Here is a 22,276-nt window from a genome sequence, read left to right on the forward strand (position 1 = left end):
GAACCTCGATCCCTCTTAGGTTTAGTTGCAATAAGGCGCGAAAATTTCCCCCGTTTTGCGATGAAATGCACATCCCATTTCTAAATCTACCCTTCGTTGTTCCTATGTTCTGGGTTATTACATTCTTCGTCTTCCGGAACGGCCAGCATTTCTTCCCCATGGCGTCCGCGTGGTGGCTACTGTGGGATTTTGCCAATGGTTTTGGTCGGGGAAATGGGCGCCGGCAGCGTCCCTTTTAGGCTCCGACGCCATCTCGCCTTCAATGGCTCGCCAGTGCAACGCCTACTAGCTGGGCACGCTCGCGGAAGCCGAGGCACGCCATTAACGCGGCCCCTGCAAAGGCTGCAGCGCGCCGCCCAGAAGTAATACCGTGGAAGACGAAGCAGTTGTGCCGCTGCCAGGCGGGCCCGCGCGAGGACCGAGCGGACACTTTGCGCGTCCGCCGAGCGTCCGCGGAGACGCAAACCTGACGCATATTTGGGCTAGGTTTGCGTCTCCGCGAATGGCCCGGTCACTTTGCGTCGCCCCGCTGGAACAGGCCCCAGACGTATTTCCGATCACGGGCGGACGCAAACGGACGCTCGTCGCGCCCGCTGGAGATGCCCAGAACGCATTCTAGGCTCCCAGCAGCCAGCTCGGGCTCCGGCGGACGAACATACGGCACGCAGCTAAACTAGACACGCCGCGATGCCACCGCCGTCTCCATTAACGTCCATCTCGCCGGAGAACGGGGATCTAGTGGCGCTCTCAGGCCGGTGCTCCACGAAGCGCAACCTGCGCCTCCTTCACGGCGCTCTCTTACGACGCCGCCACCTCCTCCCGGCTGCCGACGCCGTCGCGGCGCTGGCCAAGCTCCTTCGGTTCGCCGCCGTCTCGCCCGCCGGGGACCTCCGCCAGGCCGCCGCGATCCTCTCCACCCACCTCCCGTTCATTTCGTCGGCCTCCTCCCACCCCACCTTCTTCTACAACACCCTCATGCGCGGCCTCGCTGCCTCGTCCTCGCCCGGCGACGCCATCGAGCTCTTCACCGTGATGCGCCGTTCGGGCGCCGCACCTGACGCCTTCACCTTCACCTTCATCCTGAAGTCCTGCTCTCGCTGCCCTTCGCGCCGGCGGCTACCTTCCGACCTCCACGCCCAAGCGATCAAGCACGGCTGCCTCGGGAAGCTCAGCGCGCACACGCACGTACACAATGCGCTACTTCACGCCTATGCGTGCCGGGTGTCTGTCGACGACGCCTGCAGGGTGTTTGAAGAAATTCCGGTTCGGGACGTGGTCTCCTTCTCAGGGCTACTCACTGCACACCTCAAAGCCAATGATTTGGATGCTGCGCGCGTTGTGTTCGACCAGATGCCTTGCCAGGATGTCGTTTCTTGGACTGCGATGATTTCTGCATATGCTAAGGCTTGCATGCCACAGGAGGCCCTGGCATTGTTTGATGCAATGCCAATGCAGCCAGACGAGGTTACCATGGTGAGTATTGTGTCTGCGTGTACCACACTCGGCGATCTTGCAACTGGGGAGCGTGTGCGGAGGCTCATTGATTCCCATGGGTTTGGATGGATGGTGTCACTTCGCAATGCACTCATGGACATGTACGCTAAGTGCGGGTGCCTCCCTGAAGCACGAGCTTTGTTTGACGGGATGATGGTGAAGAGTTTGGCATCTTGGAATACACTCATCTCAGCATACGCATCGCACGGCGATCTGGACAACACGATTGATGTGTTCCATCAGATGTTGGCGGAAGGGAACACCGTGAGGCCAGATGGGGCGACGCTGCTTGCGGTGATTCTGGCATACGCGTACAAGGGCTGTGTTGAGGAGGGGCGTGCCATGTTCAATGCGATGCAGCATGGGGACTACGGCAAAGTGCAGCTCACTATCGAGCACTACGGCTGTGTGGTGGACATGCTTGGCCGGGCAGGTAAACTCGAGGAGGCATACCAAATGATTCAGCAGATGCCGATTCCAAGCAATGCTGTGGTCTGGGGTGCACTACTTGGTGCTTGTCGGACACATGGAGATATCAATATGGCAGAGCGGGCTGTTCAGGAGCTAAGTAACCTAAAACCAGAGGAAGGTGGGTATTACATTTTGCTCAGTGATATGTACACCTCTGCCGGACGGATAGCTGAGGCCACAGAGATCAGACGTGCCATGAATGAGAACAGGGTCCAGAAGACTATAGGCCGGAGCACCGCCTTTCTGCCTCAACTGTAATTTACCCTGTCTGGCTATCCTTCGGAGTTAGATCACAATTTATAAGCATATCGCACCAACCACAAGGCATACACCGGACAATGCTTATGAATTGGTCACATGCGTCTCCGTCTTCTGGCCAGGGGTGTGATGATTGATGTAATTGACAACACTGTAAGGCCGATAGCAACTGCGGTTCAGGTAACAAAAATATACTAGCTTTCTTTCTTGGATAGACTAGTTGAGTCAGGTGACAGTGCACCAAAGCCAGTTTCAGTCTATATGAATGCATATTATTTATATCCCAGTTTAGTTATCACTTGTATCATTTGTGTGCCAGTCCATACTGCTGTGAGGAAAGTCTTTTTTGGTACTGGTGGTACAAACCTTGAAGGCTCGGACTTCTTAAAAATTAACTAACATGTTACTCTGAACAACCAGGTGCCCACTGTCATTAGGATTTCCTATAGGGCGTGAACCGCAAGCTAGTGCCTTCCGAAGACAGGTGTCTTATCGCCTTCTGTGGGTCACTAATAAAGGTGGGCACAGGTGATAGTTACATTAATGGACTTCAAGTAACTAGTGAATTGTATTTCCAGAAGTCCGTAAATTTGAAGTCATGCCTTGCTTGTTTTGGAGGGATAATTATGCAATGATGTAAACTTTAATGTTGTACACTTCAAACATGTTCCTTTGAACTATTACATCTATGAAATGGTAGCCTGGTAGGATTGATTGGATAATTGTAGCTGGTTTTGGTACCACAAATTGACATGTTCTGGATATTCCTCACAAGTTCCATGTTGGTTGGAGCTTATTGAGTGTCGATGCGTACTCTCATGTTACAGGTGTCAGTCCAAGCAGCGGCATTATGCATGACAGCGAATAGGCGCCCTTTCCATAATTGTTGTTTTTTCTTCTTTGCTCTTGGTTATATTAGCTCACTGATTTTTTCGTAGGGATTTTTTCACTTTAGGTGCTTAACTGCATGTTTGATAGATGTTTACTAATGTTGTAAATATGCTCACCTGCTAGTGGTGCTGAGTTATCATATTTACTTAAATACTATGCCAATATGTCATCTGATTCTTTTTGCTTAATGGAAAAGTATGCTAATATCGCAACTATTGAGCCTCAGCAAATAGCTTTAGTTATCTATGTTCAGCAGCTGCTTAGCCTGTCATACCTCTAGTGCTAGCTTGATAGAATACAAAAAATGTAGTGTGACTGCTTATACTGCATAGTAGTATAACACCAGATGTGGGTCAATTTCTTTGGAGTTTATCTGCGGAATTGATTCAGGGTACCTTGCAGTTTTGTTGTGCAAAGAAATATTTTTGATGGAATGTGGAAAGCATTGTACACAATAATGTTGCATTGAAGTAACTATGGGTAATGGGGATTGGGGAAACTGCACTTTTGTACTAATTTCCTTTTCTTACTTTTTGCAGACCACACAAGATGATCGATGCAGGCGTGTTATTATGGGTAACTGGGATTGAGGAAATAGGCGGATCCAATGTGTTAGCTAAGGGGGCAGCTGCCCCCACTCAAGTTTTAGTCCCTTTGTAATATGCCAAGCTAAATGGTGATTTGCCCCCACTTAGCAATTCATTTTTCCCCATTTGGCACATCCATGCCCCCTCTAAAATATTTTCCTAGCTCCGCCTCTGGAGGCTGCACTTTTGTACCTTGGCAGTTGGGGAGGTGTCTTCGGGAGGGTTGATTTTGGAGAAACTTTTACAGATGACTCTGCATAAATCCTGCTGGGTGGCACAGCTGGGCCAAACTTGAAACAACACACCATCTTGTTGACCTGCTCGAGTCTTGATTGTAAGGTTCTTCATTGTTCGTTTCTTAAATTATTGCATGAGTCGTATTGTCATCTGATATTGTCATTCTTGACGGCGTGCACACATTTTTACTTGTCTGAAAATCGAGAAGGCCTGATTCTAGTGTGGTTTAAGGCATTTTCGAATCATTAAGAATTCCATTACAGAGTTTTACTGTCTGTTATGTGGGCATACACATTCCTTACTTGGGACATATATAAATTATTATATTCAGCAGGTTAACTTATTATGTCAACTGTTACCATCTTGTTATATCCATATTTTCATAGTACATAACTTCTGACATACACAAGTTATGTATTCCAGTTCTCTTCTGTAGAATTCTCGATATGACCATATTGCCATTCTAACAAATACAAACTGTTCGATGACACCTACTACATGAACCTCAGGCTGCAGGCTGGGAGCCAAACACCGATCTAGCTCACGCCACCACATCGGTCATGGGACTCTGGGAGACACTGGACAATCCCTGCATATGAGGGAATGACATATTCCAGTCGACGACGTTCTTCTCTCAGAGCACATTTGTGTTGCCACCCCCAGGCGTAAGAGGTTCATTCATCTTCATGGCCGACCGGTGGAACCCTTCGGAGCTGAGAGACTCGCGCTATGTTTTGGCTGTTATTGGCAGTAAGTAGACTGCCCGATGAGGTTCTAGACTACAGCTTCATGTTCCTGCTTTGGTCCTGGGCATTGATCTACTGGCACTGTCGGTGGCGGCTCCCCAAGGGGTGGACAGATTCTTGAAAAAATGAAGTTGTGTGTACGTTTGTTGAGTTTGATAGGTACCGATTTATATACATTTGACACGCATTGAGGGTGTGATGTAGGTGTTGGCTGAGTTGTAAATATGGGCTTTTGTGTTTGTTCTCAAATCACATAGATACCTGTGTCCATTGTGTTACCTGCTCCAGGGGTAATAGCTTCCGAATAATTTGGCTGCACTTCCATCTCTTGGCATGTGGTGTGGTATCAAAATTGTGTTGATGGATATACATGTGTCTGTAACTCGTACCGATTCACCTCTGTATCTGCGCAACCAGTTGGGCGTGGACATGACAAATGCAGCAGAATGTAGGATATGATTCAGGCATTCAGCATGCCGTTCTGAATTTCATACACTTGAACTGTAGTAGCACACGTTTAGGGCATATGAACATAATGGATCTATTAATTTCTCCCAATTAAACAGAACAATCACATAATCTGAAAAGAGGACTGCAGTTCAGTTCTGCATACGATACAACTGTTATATCGTTTCTTTACAATTTGATCTAAGATTTACACGGATCGATCATCCAAGCTCTGCAATGAAACAGTTTTACATGGTTTCTCTACACTCGTTGTGCGTTCCACATCGTCACTGGGATATTGAGTTCGTTCTTCTCTGGTGCCGCCGGTGGGATGAAACTGCGCGGAGTCGCCTTCTTTCTCGGCAACGCGACGGCGGGACGAGGAGCAGCGAACCATGGGTGTTTGAGCGCCTTGGCCGCCGTGAGTCGCTTGTCGGGGTTGCACGTGAGAAGGCCTTGCAGCACCTGGAATCCTTCGTGTGACAGCTTCTCTTCGGGGAACAGATCCCGCAGCCTGTTGTGCTCGTGCCCCGCCGGTAGCGGTAGCAGCTGCAGTGCCATGGCGAGCGGCAGAGAGTCGAACCCCGGCCACGTCCTCTCGTCCGGCATCCCGAGCACTCGGATTATGTTCCACAGCTGTGATATCTCGTCTACGTAGTCATCTTCTCCGCGAGGGAACAACGCCTTGCCGCCGGCGAGCATCTCGGCCATGACGCAGCCGAGCGACCAAGTGTCCACGAGCGTGTCGTAGTCCGGCTTCTGCAGCAGCATCTCTGGCGCCGTGTAGAACGGGGTGCCGGCCTGGGTGTAGGGCGGAGGCTCGACCATGGAAACCGCGAGCCCGAGGTCGCAGATCTTGACGAGCTCCCCGTCTTGGCCGACGAGGATGTTGGCCGGCTTGATGTCGCGGTGGACGACGTGGCGGGCGTGCATCATCTTGACCCCGGTGAGCAGCTTCCACATGAAGGCGCGCACCGTCGACTCCGGCATCGGCTGGCCGTGGCGCCTGTCCCACAGGAAATAGTGGAGGTTCGGCCCAGCGACGTGCTCCATGACGAGGGAGAGGCGGCCGGTGGCCGGGTGCACCACCAGGGCCTCGAAGCCGACCACGTAGGGGTTCCCGCTGCAGGCCCTGAGGAACCCGGCTTCGCGCTGGAGGTCGGCGGCGCTGGTCGCGGACGGCGAGGAGAGGCGCTTGATGGCGACGGTCTTGCCGGTGGCGCGGTTGCGCGCCATGACAACGGCGCCGAAGCCGCCCTCGCCGAGGCAGGCCACGTCGTCGTACTCGTCGGTGCGGCTCCTCTTGCGTCCTTGTGTCGCCGATCCTTGGGCAGTCGTCGCGTGGCCGGCGGCAGGTCGTTTGCGGGCGGCCATGGCACTCGATCGACGACCGCTTGCGGTGCTTGGTTCGGAGTGGAGGGAGACGGCCGCGCGCGTATGGAAGAGCTGTACGTATGTCGGTGTGGATCGGCGGCACATATATATACAGGCAATGGCGAATTGGCGATCGACATGGAAGTGAAACCCTGACCTCGAGTCGGATTCAAATTGGAAAGGAAGGCGGTTACTGCCTTTTGGAGCTTCGACAGGTTGCGTCACCTTCTTGCGATTGGATTCAGCACTACAATGTGGGAGCGATGCTGTTTCGCTTCCGTGCAACCTGCGTTTCCGTTTGCACGCCTGCAAGATCATTGATCGACTTTTTTTTTCGGGGTGAGAGATTTTATTCAGCTAAAACTGACCCCTCACCATCAGCCACAAGGCTAACGACCAGGAAATCAGGAGTACAATTGAGCCAGCTGCTCGTCACAACCAGCGTACACGCTAACTTAGCACACACAAGTGTGTCGGAATGTTTGCAGCCCTAGAGACATGCTGAACAACAAAGGAAGAAAAACATGAAACTAGCTCTCCTATTTCTTGCAGAATTGGTGCCACAATAAAACGGGAACTGTGGCGAGAGTTCCAGAGATTAATCATCTCCGGGCAATCCGTCTCGATCACTACCTTGGAATAGCCCCGGAGTTTTGCGAAGATCACTCCATCACGCACAACCAAGGATTCAGCAACGAGAGGGTCAGTAACCCCAGAGTAGGGTTTGCTCCATGCTCCCAAGTAGGAAGAGTGTGAGCGTGCCACACCTCCATCACCACCTTGACGAGCATCCAGTGATAGTCCTCCATCAGTGTTAATTTTAACAACACCTTCATCCGGAGGGCGCCAACCTTGACCAGGAAGAACAGTAGCACAACTCCTCGGAATATCCAGAATCGCCAGTGCTTCCGTAGCCATTTTAACAGAATGGGCTGGGTCATAGACCCCCTATCATGTTCCAACTATTCACCGAGTTCCAAATGGCCCACATAACCGTAATTATCTTTGATCGGTCCGAACTTGAGAACATGTCATCACAAGTAATGTCACGGGTCCAAGTCTGTGGGTGTAGCTTTGGCAAAGTAAATTGCAACCAATATTGTGCCTCCACCTAGAACCTCTTCGCATGATCACATGAGATCAGCACGTTTGCATCTACTAATTTTGGCAATATGTCTATGCTTAAAAGTGGCTTCCACGAATCCCTCGCAGAACCCTCCACCAGAAAACTCGAACTTTTGGCATAACATTCAATTTCCAAAGAACTGTCCACAACTGCTTTTCTGAAGTTGAGATTTCGGTAATCGTCCCTTCGTCTAGAGCTGGAAGCTCGTTGCGACTCACTAGAGCACGATACGCAGATTTAACAGAGTAGTTACCAGTTCTTTCCACTGACCAGGCCCATAAATCTTCACCCCCACCACGGCGTAGCGGAATATTTAACACCGCATCGGCCTCCGGGGCGATAAATTTGCTTCTGACCACATCCACCTTCCAGCATCCAGCATCATGATCGATTAGCTCTGATACGAAGGTAACATTGTTTCTACCAAGTTGCACCAACGGCTGCATCGTTCGGATACCAGTATCCATCTATCATTCATGACAGACACTGTTGATCCATCACCAATCCGTTTCAGCAGCCACAGTTGGAGAGCATCCCTTCCTGCAACAATTGCCTTCCACGTCGCCGAAGCGCGATGCGGCACAGACGCTTGCAAGAAGGAGGAGTTAGGGAAATATCCCCCCTTCAATACCCGGGCACATAATGAGTCAGGGTTAATCATGAGTCTCCAGCCATGTTTTCCCAACATTGCTAGGTTAAACAGTTCTAGATCCCTGAAACCCATACCGCCCTTAACTTTTGGAGATGCAAGCACATTCCAAGAGACCCAATGTAGAGATCTGCGGTCCAAAGAACTACTCCACCAGTACTGACCAATGCAAGCTCTTAAACCCTTGCACACTTTCTTTGACAATCTGAAGCAACTCATGCTAAAAGTGGGAATAGCCTGAATTACTGTTTTCAAAAAGACCTCTCTACCAGCACACAATAGCATCCTCGCAATACCCTGGATCATACTACGAATCATTTCCTTTATTTGATCAAAGGAGCCACTTGTGATTCGGCCAACAACAGTCGGCAGACCCAGATAGCGTTCACTAAACGCCTCAACTGAGATCTCCAAAGTTCGTTTCAAACTCTGACAGACATGTGCTGGAGTGTTTGGGATGAAAAAATCGAGCTCTTCTCTTTATTGACACTTTTACCTGAGCACTCCTCGTAGATCCTCAGAATATGATTCAGTCTTTCTCCACTTTTAGACCTTGCACTCATAAAATCAAACTATCATCAGCGAAGAGTAGATGGTTGATCCAGGGAGATTGCACACTAACTCTGACTCCACGGTCCACAAAGTTACCACCAAAGTGGTTTAGTAGCACTGTGAAACCTTCACCGAAGAGCAGAAATAAATAAGGAGAAATGGGATCGCCTTGACGCAAACCCCTAGATGGAGTGAAATATGGTAAGAGTTCCCCATTCACACAAACAGTGAATCTAACTGATGAGACACATTTAAGGATTAGCCTCACTGTGTTGTCAGAAAACCCAAGCTTAAGCATAATAGCCTCCAGGTAGTGTCACTCAACACGGTTATAAGTCTTCATCATATCCAATTGATAGCACTCGCATAATTTTTACCTCTCTTTTTACTTCTCATCGCATGGAAACTTTCATAGGCAATCAACACATTATCTGTAATAAGTCGTCCAGGGACAAAGGCACTCTGCTCTTCACTAATAATATCATCCAAAAAGACCCTCAATCTATTGGCAATACACTTTGAACCAATCTTGTAAAGGACAGAACAAAGAGAAATCGGTCTATATTGGGAGATTTTCTGGAGGTGATGAACCTTTGGGATTAAAGTGATGGAAGTATCATTGAGCCCAACAGGAAGAATCCCTCCATTCAAGAAATATTTCAAAACCAGCACAACATCCTCTTTTACTAGGTCCCAGTGTCTTTGAAAGAAACCGGCTGTAAAGCCGTCTACTCCCGGTGCCTTCGAAGGCGCCATCTGGAATAAGGCAGCCCCAATCTCACCATCACCATCAGTATATGGTGCATCCATACCATCATTCATGTTTTGTGATACTTTTGGTTGCACAAGAGCAACAACTCCTCCATATTTCGAAAGCCCTGGGACTGATACAAAGCCTGAAAAAAGCCTTGTACCTCAGCATGATTTTCCTCCATACTCTCACATCTAGACGCGCGACGCTCGTAGGCGCGGGCATAGTGCATCACCGTCTGGAGGTCCTGAGGGCCCTGAAGCTCCACGTCCACCCGGATGTGGTCCGGGAGACCGCCAATGAAGAGCTCAGCTCGCTGCTGCCCCGTCACCCCAGGCGCGTGGCATGCGAGGGCCTGGAACCAGTCGGCGAAGTCCTGGACCGTGGAGTTGAAGGGAAGGCGGCCGAGCTCCGCTAGGCGGCTCCCGCGGATCGGCGGCCCGAATCGAAGGAGGCATAGCTAGTGAAAGCGCTCCCAAGGGGGCATGCCGCCCTCGTCCTGCTCGAGAGAGTAGTACCATGTCTGGGCGGCGCCTCGGAGGTGATAGGAAGTGAGCCAGGTGCGGTCCGGCGTGAGGGTGCGCTGCCCGCAGAAGAACTGCTCGCACTGGTTGAGCTAGTTGAGGGGGTCCTCCGTACCGTCGTAGGTGGCGAAGTCGATCTTGGCGAACCATGGCGGTGTGGGTGTATGGCCGTCGTACCCGGATGGCTCGGCGCGGCCCGCGTGCGGACCCTCGAAATCCGACGTGGTGGAGTCTAGGAGGGAGGGGTACGGGATGGTCCCCCGCCGTAGTGTAGACCGGCGGAGGCGAGGACCCGGACAGCAAAGCCGGCAGCGGCGATGGCGATGGTGGGAAGCGGACCTGCTGGATTGGGACGCCTCCCGAGGTGGTTGACGCCGGACTGGTGCTGAGCGGCGACTGCCACTGCTGCCATGGCAGGGAGGACGTGGGCGGCGGCTGCGACTGCGCCCCTGGGAACGCCGCGGAAGCCGTCGAGAACGGCGAAGGCCATGGCCGGCAGGCCGGTGATGGCAGGTGGCGGCGGGGCGGCGGCACGTGGGGGGCGATCAATTACAGCCGGATCCCCTGGACCACGGTGACGATATCGTTGACGACCCCGCTCATCTGCTCGGGGTGTAGACGACGGCGTCCCACGCGTGGGAGGACGCCTGCATGGTGGCGTCGGCCGCAGTGGTGGCCAGCGGCGCAGACGGGTGGGGCGGTGGTGCGCCGGGCAGTGAGGTGACGGTGGTGGGCGGCGGTGAAGACATGATCGAACAATAGCAATCTGATACCAAGGTGTTAGGAGCTAGGGTTCTACCGGGTCTAGGGCAAAGGTTGTAGGGGAAGGAGGGACTTGTGTGCGGGCGATGTCGCGGTCGACGGAGGCTAGGCGCCGTCGTGCGCGAGGGAGCAAGCGGCGCGTGGGAGAGGAGGCAGCTAGGGTTAGGGTTCCGACTCCTCGGGGACCCGATAATAGAAATATTATTATTGCTTAATCTTGCACGTAGTCCCTACAGCTGTTTATATAACGAAAATAAGATAACTTGTGGGCTAAGCCCCTAACTAAGCCTGCCCATTGGGCCTCCTCCGGATATAAGTGAGCCCGGTCATAACAGTTTGTTTCCTAAATTATTGCATGCCTCATAATGGCATATGATATTGTAATTTTTGACGAGTTTTAATTGTCTCAAAATGGAGAAGCACTAGTAGAAAAACCCCCCTCAGTACCGGTTCTAGAGGGCCTTTAGTACCGGTTCTGGAATCGGTACTAAAGGTGCCTCCACGTGGGTACGGAGGAGCCCGCCGGGCTGGAGACCTTTGATACCGGTGACATAGGCATCCCCAATGGGCCTGCCAAAGATGGTACCCGGGGTTTACTGAAGTCCCACAAGTCGAAGAATATGAAGTTCGTAAGCCCAGTTAGTTTTAAGGAAAGTTAGAGTTGTATTAGGAAATATAGAGACTTGTAACTTTACGGGTCGAACTCAGAGAGTTTCCCGGAATCTGTAATCTTGTGTAACATGGTACCCTCGGCTCCGCCTCCTATATAAGGGGGAGTCGAGGGACAAAGAGAGCATCTAATCCATTGTCAACATAACCCTAGTTTCTCAATCGTCGAGTACTTTTCGGCTGAAACATTCGAGATCTACTTGCCCTCTACTTCCAACCAAACCCTAGTCTACAATACGTAGGCATTGATAAGTTAATCCCTTGTCAATTGGAGCCGTCCGTGGGGATTAGAGGCGACAAGGAGCTGATCTCGATGGCACGTTCAAGATTGTCGACTTCGTCGGTAGCAAGCAACGCGATGGATAGAGGTAAACAGATCGTAACTGATCTAGTCCATTTTGTTCCTCACCCGCCCTCCCGTTTGGATGCATATGCGTATCTGGAGGAGCCCGTGAGGATGACGTTCGGAAAGTTCCGATTCTGTGTCGAGAAAGAAGGATCGTATCGTCTCGAAGTTCCGATCTCGTCGGGATTATCAGCGGTTGATTCCGACTTTTCGGACTCAACGACATCAGTAAAGTCAGGCGAAGAGGAGGTTTCGTCGCCACGCTTCATCAACACTATGGCAAGCGAAAAGCTCGTCAAGATCTTCAACGACATGTCCTTCGAGTCGTCTGCGGACTCTGATATAAGCAGCGACTCAGACAACATCGACAGCTTCAATTTCATCGACAGATCTATTGTTGTTGGAGAGGTCTTCACCAATCATACGATGGTTTCACCAATCCTGACAAAAATCAAAGTTCAAAATATCATCAGATCTATGCAATTGGAGAAACAAACCGAGCAAAGCCGGAGACGTCAAAGGCTTTCGACGATGCGGGAAACCCATATGTCGATCCCGCTGATCTCAGGCGAGGTTTAGGCACTAAATATGTCGGGCCTACACCGCGTTTAAGGTTTCAACTCCCACAAGAAGCGTGGGACAGAGCCGCAAGAGCCATGGATGGTACAGAACCAATGACCACAACTGCTACGGCAGAAGAATTGCAAGCTTACCAATACAGACTCGCTCGTGTTGGCAGAGAGTTAGAAAAACAGACAGCTGCACTGAATAGAAGAAGGGAGGCAGCTTCCGCGTCAAGCAGGCGAAGGGCAGATCTAAGTCGACAGTCAGGAACTTCGGGAGATAGTCACAGAGAAGCTCGAAACAGAGCAAGATCTCGGCTGCAAAATATACCTGAAGCAGAAAGAGAAAATTTAGTTCAAAACCTCGACATGGCAGGAGTTCATGGCAACACAAGCCTTCATGGCAATGTTGAGATACAAGGGGAAATATTATTCCCAAAACACCGGAAGCTGGATACATGGCAACGCAAGCCTTCATCCTCGCGTCCAGGCCACCTCCTGGGGATCCGAGAAAAGCGTTGTATAACATGGCCATGGCAGGAGTTGGAGCCATGGGAATAGCATTCGCAACTACACCTCCCGAAGGAGCTGCAAGGCAAAATAGTCCGCGACCTACTGCAGCAGTGCAGGATCCACCGAGAGCGAGTGGAGCAAGAGATTCAGCAACTCAGGCAAGGGTGGATAGAGCGCGACAGGACAGAAGAGAACATCGGCATTCACCAGAAGTTGATGAGGAAGATATGTGTGGACATCCGTGTTTCACGAGACGAGTTCGAAAAACTCGAGTCCCGTCAGGGTTTAAGTTATCCGACAATTTCAAAAAAATTGATGATCTACAGGATCCCGAGGATTGGCTAGTTGATTACCTCGAGACGGTGAAATTGATAGGTGGAACCAGGGCAACAGCCATGCAGAGCATACAAGTGCACTTGAGTGGAGCAGCACGATCATGGATAAAGAAGTTACCTCCGGGGTCCATCGACAGTTGGGATAGTTTCGAGGATGTTTTTGTGAAGAATTTCCGATCCACATGCAAAAAACCCGCGTCACTAGAAGAGTTGAGGGCTTGCAGGCAGAAGTATGACGAACCAATGAGAAAATACATCCAGAGGTGGAATATCATCAAAAACTCGGTAGAGAACATATCTGACGAGAGGGCAATAGATGCGTTTGTGGCAGGAATTTGACGGAGAGATTTTGTCGAAGACTTGGGGAGAACCAATCCAAGGACAATATCAGCATTAATGGAAATAGCGAACAGGTGGGCAGATGGAGAAGATGCTGTTCATAACAAGCGACATAGGTCGCCAGAGGAGGACCACAGTCGAAACTTCCAAAATAGACGACGATTCTCTCGACAGTTCTCGAGTTATGACGCTCCTGGCCAAATATCGGCTGGGTTCCGAGGAAATACTGGAGGAAATAGTCGAGATGATTATCAAAGAAGTAGCGAGCAGCGAGGCGACAACAGAGATGATTCCCGTAATAATAGACAAAATAGTGGACCAAGGTTCCAGAGACCATATGTATCTCCCGAGGATATGATGAATGGACCGTGTCAGATGCATTTTTATCTTGATAATAACGGGAAGAGACAGTCAGGACATCTCGTGAAGGACTGTCGAAATTTTCAAGCAATGTTGAGATTTGCAGGGCAAGCTAATGCTCAAGCAATGAATAGAAACCCCCAGGGGCCAAGGAGTGAGATCCACCTTCCACCTCCTCCCGCAATTACGGATGAAAATCGGCACCAGCTCAGAATAGCGGCAGCACCACACCTACCCCCATATATCGACCCCAACGCCAACGGCGCAGTCTCGATGATTCAGAAAGCTAGACCATCCAACAGGGCCCAGAAAAGTAATCTCACGTCAAGTATTTATGGCAGAAAAGATGCCTCCACCAACAATTGAGTACCTGAATTGGTCAGGACAGGACATCGGCTTCACAATAGCGGACCACCCGCAGCAAGTTCCTCGACCTGGGCAATCAGCACTCATTTTACCAGCGGTGATCGCAGGATTCGACGTTTCTCGAGTATTCATAGATGGAGGCAGCAGTTTAAACCTTATGTATGCAGGTACACTAAGGAAGATGAACATATCCCTAGCGAACTTAAAACCAACTGACACACGTTTCCATGGAATCACACGAGACAAGCCAAATTATCCGCTGGGAAAAATCAATCTCGATGTTCAGTTTGGAACCCGAGAAAACTACAGGATAAAGAGATTGGAGTTCGAAGTCGTGGATTTCCCGTCACAGTATCACGCTTTATTGGGGCGACCAGCGTATGCCAGGTTTATGGTGGTACCACACTATACGTACCTGCTATGGAGGCTCCCTGGACCCAAGGGACCAATTACAGTAAAAGGCAGTTTTGCGTTAGCTGATAAATGCGACAAGGACTTTCATCGACTGTCAGAGATTTTCGGGATGCAGGCAGAATACATGGCATCAAGGCTAACAACGGATTATGATGTGTTGCCAGATACAGGGAGGCCACTCAGGGAACCAACCTTCGACACTACTAAGGATTCTAAGGAAGTCCAGATTCATCCGACAGATCCCAAGAAAACGACATCCATCGCAACAAACATGGATCTCGCATAGGAAAGCGCGCTCGTCGAGTTCCTCCGTGAGCGCTGGGAAATCTTTGCATGGTGTCCAGCTGACGTGCCAGGAGTACCCAGGGAACTTGCCGAGCACCACCTTAATTTGGATCCAGTGGCGAAACCAATCAAACAACCTTTGCGGCGTTTTTCGGAACCAAACCGCAAGGCTATGTCTGTCGAAATCAATCAACTCGCAGAAGCTCGGCTTCATCAAAGAACCGCATACGGAGGCCACATGGGTAGCTAACCCGAGATCGGTCCCAAAGAAAAACACGAAAGTCCTTCGCATGTGCGTCGACTTCACGTGTCTCAATAAACATTGTCCAAAGGATCACTTTCCCTCCCGAGGATCGATCAAATTATCGACTCCACGGCAGGATGTGAACGTCTTTCCTTCTTGGATGCATATTCTGGTTATAACAAGATCAGACTAAAAGAAGACGACGAGGTCAAAACAGCTTTTATAACACCTTATGGTGTGTTCTGCTATAAAACAATGCCTTTTGGTCTGAAAAACGCGGGAGCAACATATCAGCGGATGATGCAGAAGTGTCTTGCAACACAGATTGGTAAAAACGTATAAGTATATATTGACGATATCATCATAACAACAAAGAAGGGGTCAACTTTGATCGAGGATCTGAAGGAAACTTTCGACAACCTTGACAAGTTCTGCCTTAAGTTGAACCCGACAAAGTGCTCCTTTGGTGTTCCTGCGGGAGAACTTCTCGGGTTCCTAGTTTCAGCAAGAGGGATCGAGGCCAATCCAGAAAAAATCCAAGCCATCGTAACAATGAGGAAGCCAACAAAGTTGAAAGAAATAAAAAAGTTAACTGGGCGAGTCGCAGCTTTGAGCAGATTCGTCGCCATGCTAGGAGAAAAGGCATTACCGTTCTACACTTTGATCAAACAGGGAGAGAAGTTTCAGTGGAACGAAGAAGCGGACAGAGCTTTCGAGGATCTCAAGCGCACAATCTCGACACCACCAATCTTGGTGGCGCCCAGGGAAAAGGAATCTCTCCTGTTATATATCGTAGCCACGCCTCAGGTGGTTAGCACAGTGCTTGTGGTTGAAAGAGAAGAAGAAGGAAAACTCCATGGAGTGCAACGACCAGTATATTTCGTTAGCGAAGTTTTATCGCCTTCCAAACAACGGTACCCGTGTAGGATAACGTTGCATAGAAAACAAAAATTTTCCTACCGCGAACACGCAATCCAAGCCAAGATGCAATCTAGAAGACGGTAGCAACGAGGGGGTATCAAGTCTCACCCTTGAAGAGATTCCAAAGCCTACAAGATGAGGCTCTTGTTGCTGCGGTAGACGTTCACTTGCCGCTTGCAAAAGCGCGTAGAAGATCTTGATCACGATCGGTTCCGGCGCCACGAACGGGCAGCACCTCCGTACTCGGTCACACGTTCGGTTGTTGATGAAGACGACGTCCACCTCCCCGTTCCGGCGGGCAGCGGAAGTAGTAGCTCCTCTTGAATCCGACGGCACGACGGCGTGGTGTCGATGGTGGTGGAGAAGTCCGGCGGAGCTTCGCTAAGCGTGCGGGAACTATAGAGGAGAGAGGGGCGGCTAGGGTTTGGGAGGGGGCGCCGGCCATCTAGTGGTGCGGCCACCTTGTGGTGCTTGGGGTGGCCGGCCCCCTCCCCTTGGCCCCTCATTATATAGGTGGAACCCCAAGAGGTGGTGTCCAAGTCTTCGAATAAGACCCGAACCAAAAACCTTCCATAGGAGGGGAAACCTAGCCAAGCTAGGACTCCCACCAAGGTGGGAGTTCCACCTCCCATGTGGGGGGGTGGCCGGCCCCCTAAGGGGGAGTCCACTTGGGACTCCTCCCCACTAGGGTTGGCCGGCCATGGAGGTGGAGTCCCATGTGGACTCCACCTTCCTTGGTGGTTTCTTCCGGACTTTTCTAGAACCTTCTAGAACCTTCCATAGAACCTTCCGCGACATTTTAATTCACATAAAATGACATCCTATATATGAATCTTATTCTCCGGACCATTCCGAACTCCTCGTGATGTCCGGGATCTCATCCGGGACTCCGAACAAATATTCGAACTCCATTCCATATTCAAGTATTACCATTTCAACATCCAACTTTAAGTGTGTCACCCTACGGTTCGTGAACTATGCGGACATGGTTGAGTACTCACTCCGACCAATAACCAATAGCGGGATCTGGAGATCCATAATGGCTCCCACATATTCAACGATGACTTTAGTGATCGAATGAACCATTCACATACAATACCAATTCCCTTTGTCACGCGATATTTTACTTGTTCGAGGTTTGATCTTCGGTATCACTCTATACCTTGTTCAACCTCGTCTCCGACAAGTACTCTTTACTCGTACCGTGGTATGTGGTCTCTTATGAACTCATTCATATGCTTGCAAGACATTAGACGACATTCCACCGAGAGGGCCCAGAGTATATCTATCCGTCATCGGGATGGACAAATCCCACTCGTTGATCCATATGCCTCAACTCATACTTTCCGGATACTTAATCCCACCTTTATAGCCACCCATTTACGCAGGTGGTGTTTGGTGTAATCAAAGTACCTTTCCGGTATAAGTGATTTACATGATCTCATGGTCATAAGGACTAGGTAATTATGTATCGAAAGCTTATATCAAATAACTTAATGACGAGATCTTATGCTACGCTTAATTGGGTGTGTCCATTACATCATTCATATAATGATATAACCTTGTTATTAATAACATCCAATGTTCATGATTATGAAACTAATCATCCATTAATCAACAAGCTAGTTTAAGAGGCATACTAGGGACTTCTTGTTTGTCTACATATCACACATGTACTAATGTTTCGGTTAATACAATTATAGCATGATATATAAACATTTATCATAAACATAAAGATATAAATAATAACCACTTTATTATTGCCTCTAGGGCATATCTCCTTCGATCTCCCACTTGCACTAGAGTCAATAATCTATTTTACATTTGTAAAGATATAACACCTTGGCCTTCCGGTGCTTTATCATGTATTGCTCACGGGAGAGGTTTTTAGTCATCGGATCTGACACGCTCAGAAACGTATGTATTTTGTAATTCATTTGCGTCTCAACGCATCACTCATTTCCAAATGAGTTGGCATTTAAATATGTTTGATCTTCTGGTGGAACCTTAATTCCGCTGTCTGAAATATGTCACTAATATTGTCACACACAATATAGCTTCAAAGTTTTGACTCTGTCGGAACTACACCAAGTTCTCAAAGAACCTCTTGACTTAACATCCTTTGTCATTGTCAAAATAATGACATACTACGCCTTCTTTTGTAGAATCCGTCACAACATTTAGAACTCTTCTAAATCTAGCATAGACAACTTCTAGCTCATTGTGCTACCTTTTAAACAACACTTAGTCTAATTTGAGATTGAAATTATATTTTATATGTGACAAAACCAATATCGGTGTAACACCTTACAGCGATTTGTTTGTCATTTCTTCATACAAAAAAATATATATATCCTTAGTTCTTCTAAAGTACTCAAGGATATTCTTACTGTCATCCAATGATCATCATATGAATCATTCGGTATATGCTCATAACACTTTATAGCACATGATATCCGATTGTGTACATATTATTCGTGATCTATAATCACTCATGTGTTTTTACTCATTGAGTGTCAGATACACTCAAGTCTTGTTAAACCTTCACATGACAAGAACATTTTCTTAATATTTCTATATTGAACTTCTTCAATATCCATCATATGTACTTTGACTTAAACTTATTTATGTGTTTCAATCTATCTTCATAGATCTTGACACTAAATTTATTTCGATCCATATCCTTTCATTGAAGTTAATTCTCAATGAAACCTTTTTAATCAAGTATATAATTACATCATTTATAACCAACTATATGTCACCTACATAAAGTATTATAAATGTGTCTTAGCGCTCCCACTTAATTTCTTGCAAATGCAAGCTTCTTCATCGTCTCCGATGAAATCAAAAACTCTTTGACTATTTCATCCGGTGAAGATTCCAACTCCGTGATACTTACTTCATCCAATTGAAGCTTGTATACCTATCTAGTATTCCACGGACCAGCAAAACTCTTGGTTGTATCTTGTATACATACTTCGTTAAGTAGTGTATTTTGCCATCCTACTAGCATATCTCATAAAAGAAATATGTAGTGATTACTAGAATAATCCACATAGATTATAAGCATTGCTACTGGAAGATCTAATCTTATCGTATTCAACTCTTTGAACTTTGTCGTAAACAATTTTTCGATAAGTCAAGCTTTCTTCAAGGATATTTCATCCAAGTCTATCAATTTCATAGATCCATTTACTTTCATAAAGTATTCATCTATCTTGGATTTCATGGCGCATGGCCATTTTAATGGAGTCATGGCCCATCATAACTTCTTTGTTTTGTAGTTGGTTTATCATTGATCAAAATCAATCCTTTGTCCACAAATCATTTATTTGATCACAAAGTAAACCATACCTACAAGGTTCAATATGTACTTCGATCTCCATGGCTAAAACACTTTGTAGTCATGAGAGCCATGATCGTCGTGGCCGCTTCCGAAACCAATTCCGATGTTGCGCTACTCTTGATCATTATGCTCAGGTTCATAAACCTTATCAAATTATATTGTCCTCCCACTCAAATACTTCACTCGAAACAATTTCTCGGAAATAAGAAACATTGACAAACACTTTTGTCTTTGTCTCGTGTGAAGAATTCCCAATTAAATCTCTGGAATAACCAACAAAGACATTCATCCGATTTTGGTTGACTATTAGGGTTTATACCCATGCCATAACTTGTATGGTGTCATTTCAACGGATCATGATGATGCTCTATTCAAGTGTAAAAGCGGTAGTCACTAAAGCATAATCCACAAAAATATAATGGCATCAATATTTTATCTCATCATTGATCCAACAAAGTTTGGATATATCTCTTGGATACTACATCATCACTATGATACTCCAAGAAACGTAAGTTGTAGAACAATTTCATAACTCTCTTAGATGTTCGCTAAAACTTGTAATTCAAATATTTCCACCATGATCCAATCATAGATATTTGATTTCTATTACGATGATTTCCACTTCATGCTGAAATTTATTTGAATCCTATTCAAATGTTTCAAACTTTTCCTTATTGAATATATCCACATATATACTCAATTCATTGTTTGAAAGTTTTCATGAAGTAGAAGAATCTTCCGCACACAACTATGCCCGAGTGAACCACATATATCATTATGTATGTTTTCACTAAGTTAGTTGCCCGTTCAACTCTTCGGCCTATGAACGGTATTTCAGTCATTACTTTTAGAAAAGATTTTGCAAGTGCCAAACGATTCAACAAATCGAATGACTCCAAAAATCCATTTGCATGGAGTTCCTTCATGCGATCCTTTCTAACATGACCTAAATTGCGGTTCCACAAATAAGTGGAATTCAAATCATTTGCCTTATGGCATTTTTAGCGTCGGTGTTATGTATGTGTGTTTCACCATTAAGATTTATAATAACTTATCCATCATACATGGAGTAATGTCATAATTTGAACAACTCATTGTTTTCATTTGACCGAGCAAAATAACAATTATTAAGTTCTTTATTATAAATTCTAAGGGCTAGATAGAATACCAACGACGAACATAATAACACTTTATTTTGTTCCGGACGTGCATTCCTATCATATTCCTTGTCGATCACTTAGGCCATTGTATTCTTGTATTGCGTTGTTTTGTATGACACTTCATACCAACCAATATGGTATTAATACCCAAGAATTTCATTGTGTGACTTAACTAGGAATACAACCATAACATGTATATCATTTATATACACCCGAGCTAGACTTTCTAGTCTTTTCTTTTCTTTTGCCAAAATATCTTTTGCGGTTTCTCTTTTAGCTTTCCTCATTATTCGGAAAAACATTTCAACATCAATAACTTCTAGGTTTGTTGGTCAAATACCAATAACCTTGAGGTTCTTACTTTGAAGTTGATCATCATATGACAAGTGTTTCAGATTTCACTATTAGTAAATTTGTAATACGATGAACAATTTCACTCATAATTTTATCCATCAATTCATGATAACTTTCTGAGACCATGTCTGTACATGCTAGGCTCATAAAGTTTAAACCTTAGTATTCGCATATGCAAAACTGGCTTGCACCCGTTGGAAGCACACGTAGAATCTATAACACCCGATCATCACGTGATGCTTCGAAACGACGAGTCTTAGCAACGGTACATACTAAGGACAATCACTTCATGGATATGCGAATATCGTTAGTGCCCCAATAGTTGGAGGATTGGGACGCCTTGCGTCTTCAACCTTCGTACATTCCCATAAAACTTATGAGTTTATGTAGTCTCACCAAAATATATTCTATCATCTTGCAATAAGGTCTTAGATATCACATATATCTCGTACCTTGATTATTTCTGAAAACTAAATTTTCAGCTCCTTACTTTTCAAACAGATTTGAACTTCAAGTTTCACGGAGACAAGATAACTTTAGGTACTAATTGAAACCATAGCTCTTTGAATCAACAATGTGAGGTTTACTAAAAGTTTGCAATAGGACTTAATCAATTCTTGATTCTTTAACAATACGGTACCAATCCGTAAAGTTTCTTGTCAGATTTTAACAGTATTTCTATCTCAATTACAAGACTAGCGCATGGTAGAAAACGGATGCCAATACTACAAAAATAATTCAAAATACTACTCAGACTATGTTTATGATAATTAGTTCATGTTTTAATCTAATTACTAATGAACTCCCACTTAATACAACATCCCTCATAGTTGTTAAGTGGTACACGATCCAAATCCACTACACCAAAACCGATCATCACGTGAGATGATGTAGCTTCAATGGTGAACATCAACATGTTGATCATATCATCCATATGACTCGTGTTCAACCTTTCGGTTTCCGTTGTCCCGAGGCCATGTCTGTACATGCTAGGCTCGTCAAGCAAACCCAAGTATTCCGCGTGTGCAACATGGCTTACACCCGTTGTATGTCGAGTTTATCACACCCGATCATCACGAGATGCTTCAAAACGTCGAACAATGCAACGGTGCATACGAGGGAAGAACACTTTATTATCTTGATATTAATGTGAGGGATCATCTTATAATGCTACCGTCGCGATCTAAGCAAA

The 22,276-nt window shown here is 47.0% G+C and overlaps 2 protein-coding genes across 2 annotated transcripts; one reads left to right on the plus strand and one right to left on the minus strand.

Moving 5' to 3' along the window:
- Positions 1–687: 687 nt before the first annotated feature.
- On the plus strand, positions 688–2,223 carry LOC124697045 (pentatricopeptide repeat-containing protein At5g15300-like). The gene has a single exon (XM_047229687.1). It carries the CDS (start codon positions 688–690, stop codon positions 2,221–2,223), a length of 1,536 nt encoding a protein of 511 aa, XP_047085643.1.
- A 3,169-nt stretch (positions 2,224–5,392) lies between these two features.
- Positions 5,393–6,505, minus strand: LOC124694789 (putative cyclin-dependent kinase F-2). Its single transcript, XM_047227736.1, has one exon. The coding sequence runs from the start codon at positions 6,503–6,505 to the stop codon at positions 5,393–5,395; it is 1,113 nt and encodes a 370-aa protein (XP_047083692.1).
- Between the last annotated feature and the right edge of the window lie 15,771 nt (positions 6,506–22,276).

The sequence above is a fragment of the Lolium rigidum genome, chromosome 3, assembly GCF_022539505.1.
Source record: "Lolium rigidum isolate FL_2022 chromosome 3, APGP_CSIRO_Lrig_0.1, whole genome shotgun sequence".
NCBI lineage: Eukaryota > Viridiplantae > Streptophyta > Magnoliopsida > Poales > Poaceae > Lolium > Lolium rigidum.

Excerpts from the sequence above, each read along its gene's own strand:
- LOC124697045 (XM_047229687.1), top strand. The coding sequence starts at position 688 with ATGCCACCGCCGTCTCCATTAACGTCCATCTCGCCGGAGAACGGGGAT.
- LOC124694789 (XM_047227736.1), bottom strand. The coding sequence starts at position 6,505 with ATGGCCGCCCGCAAACGACCTGCCGCCGGCCACGCGACGACTGCCCAA.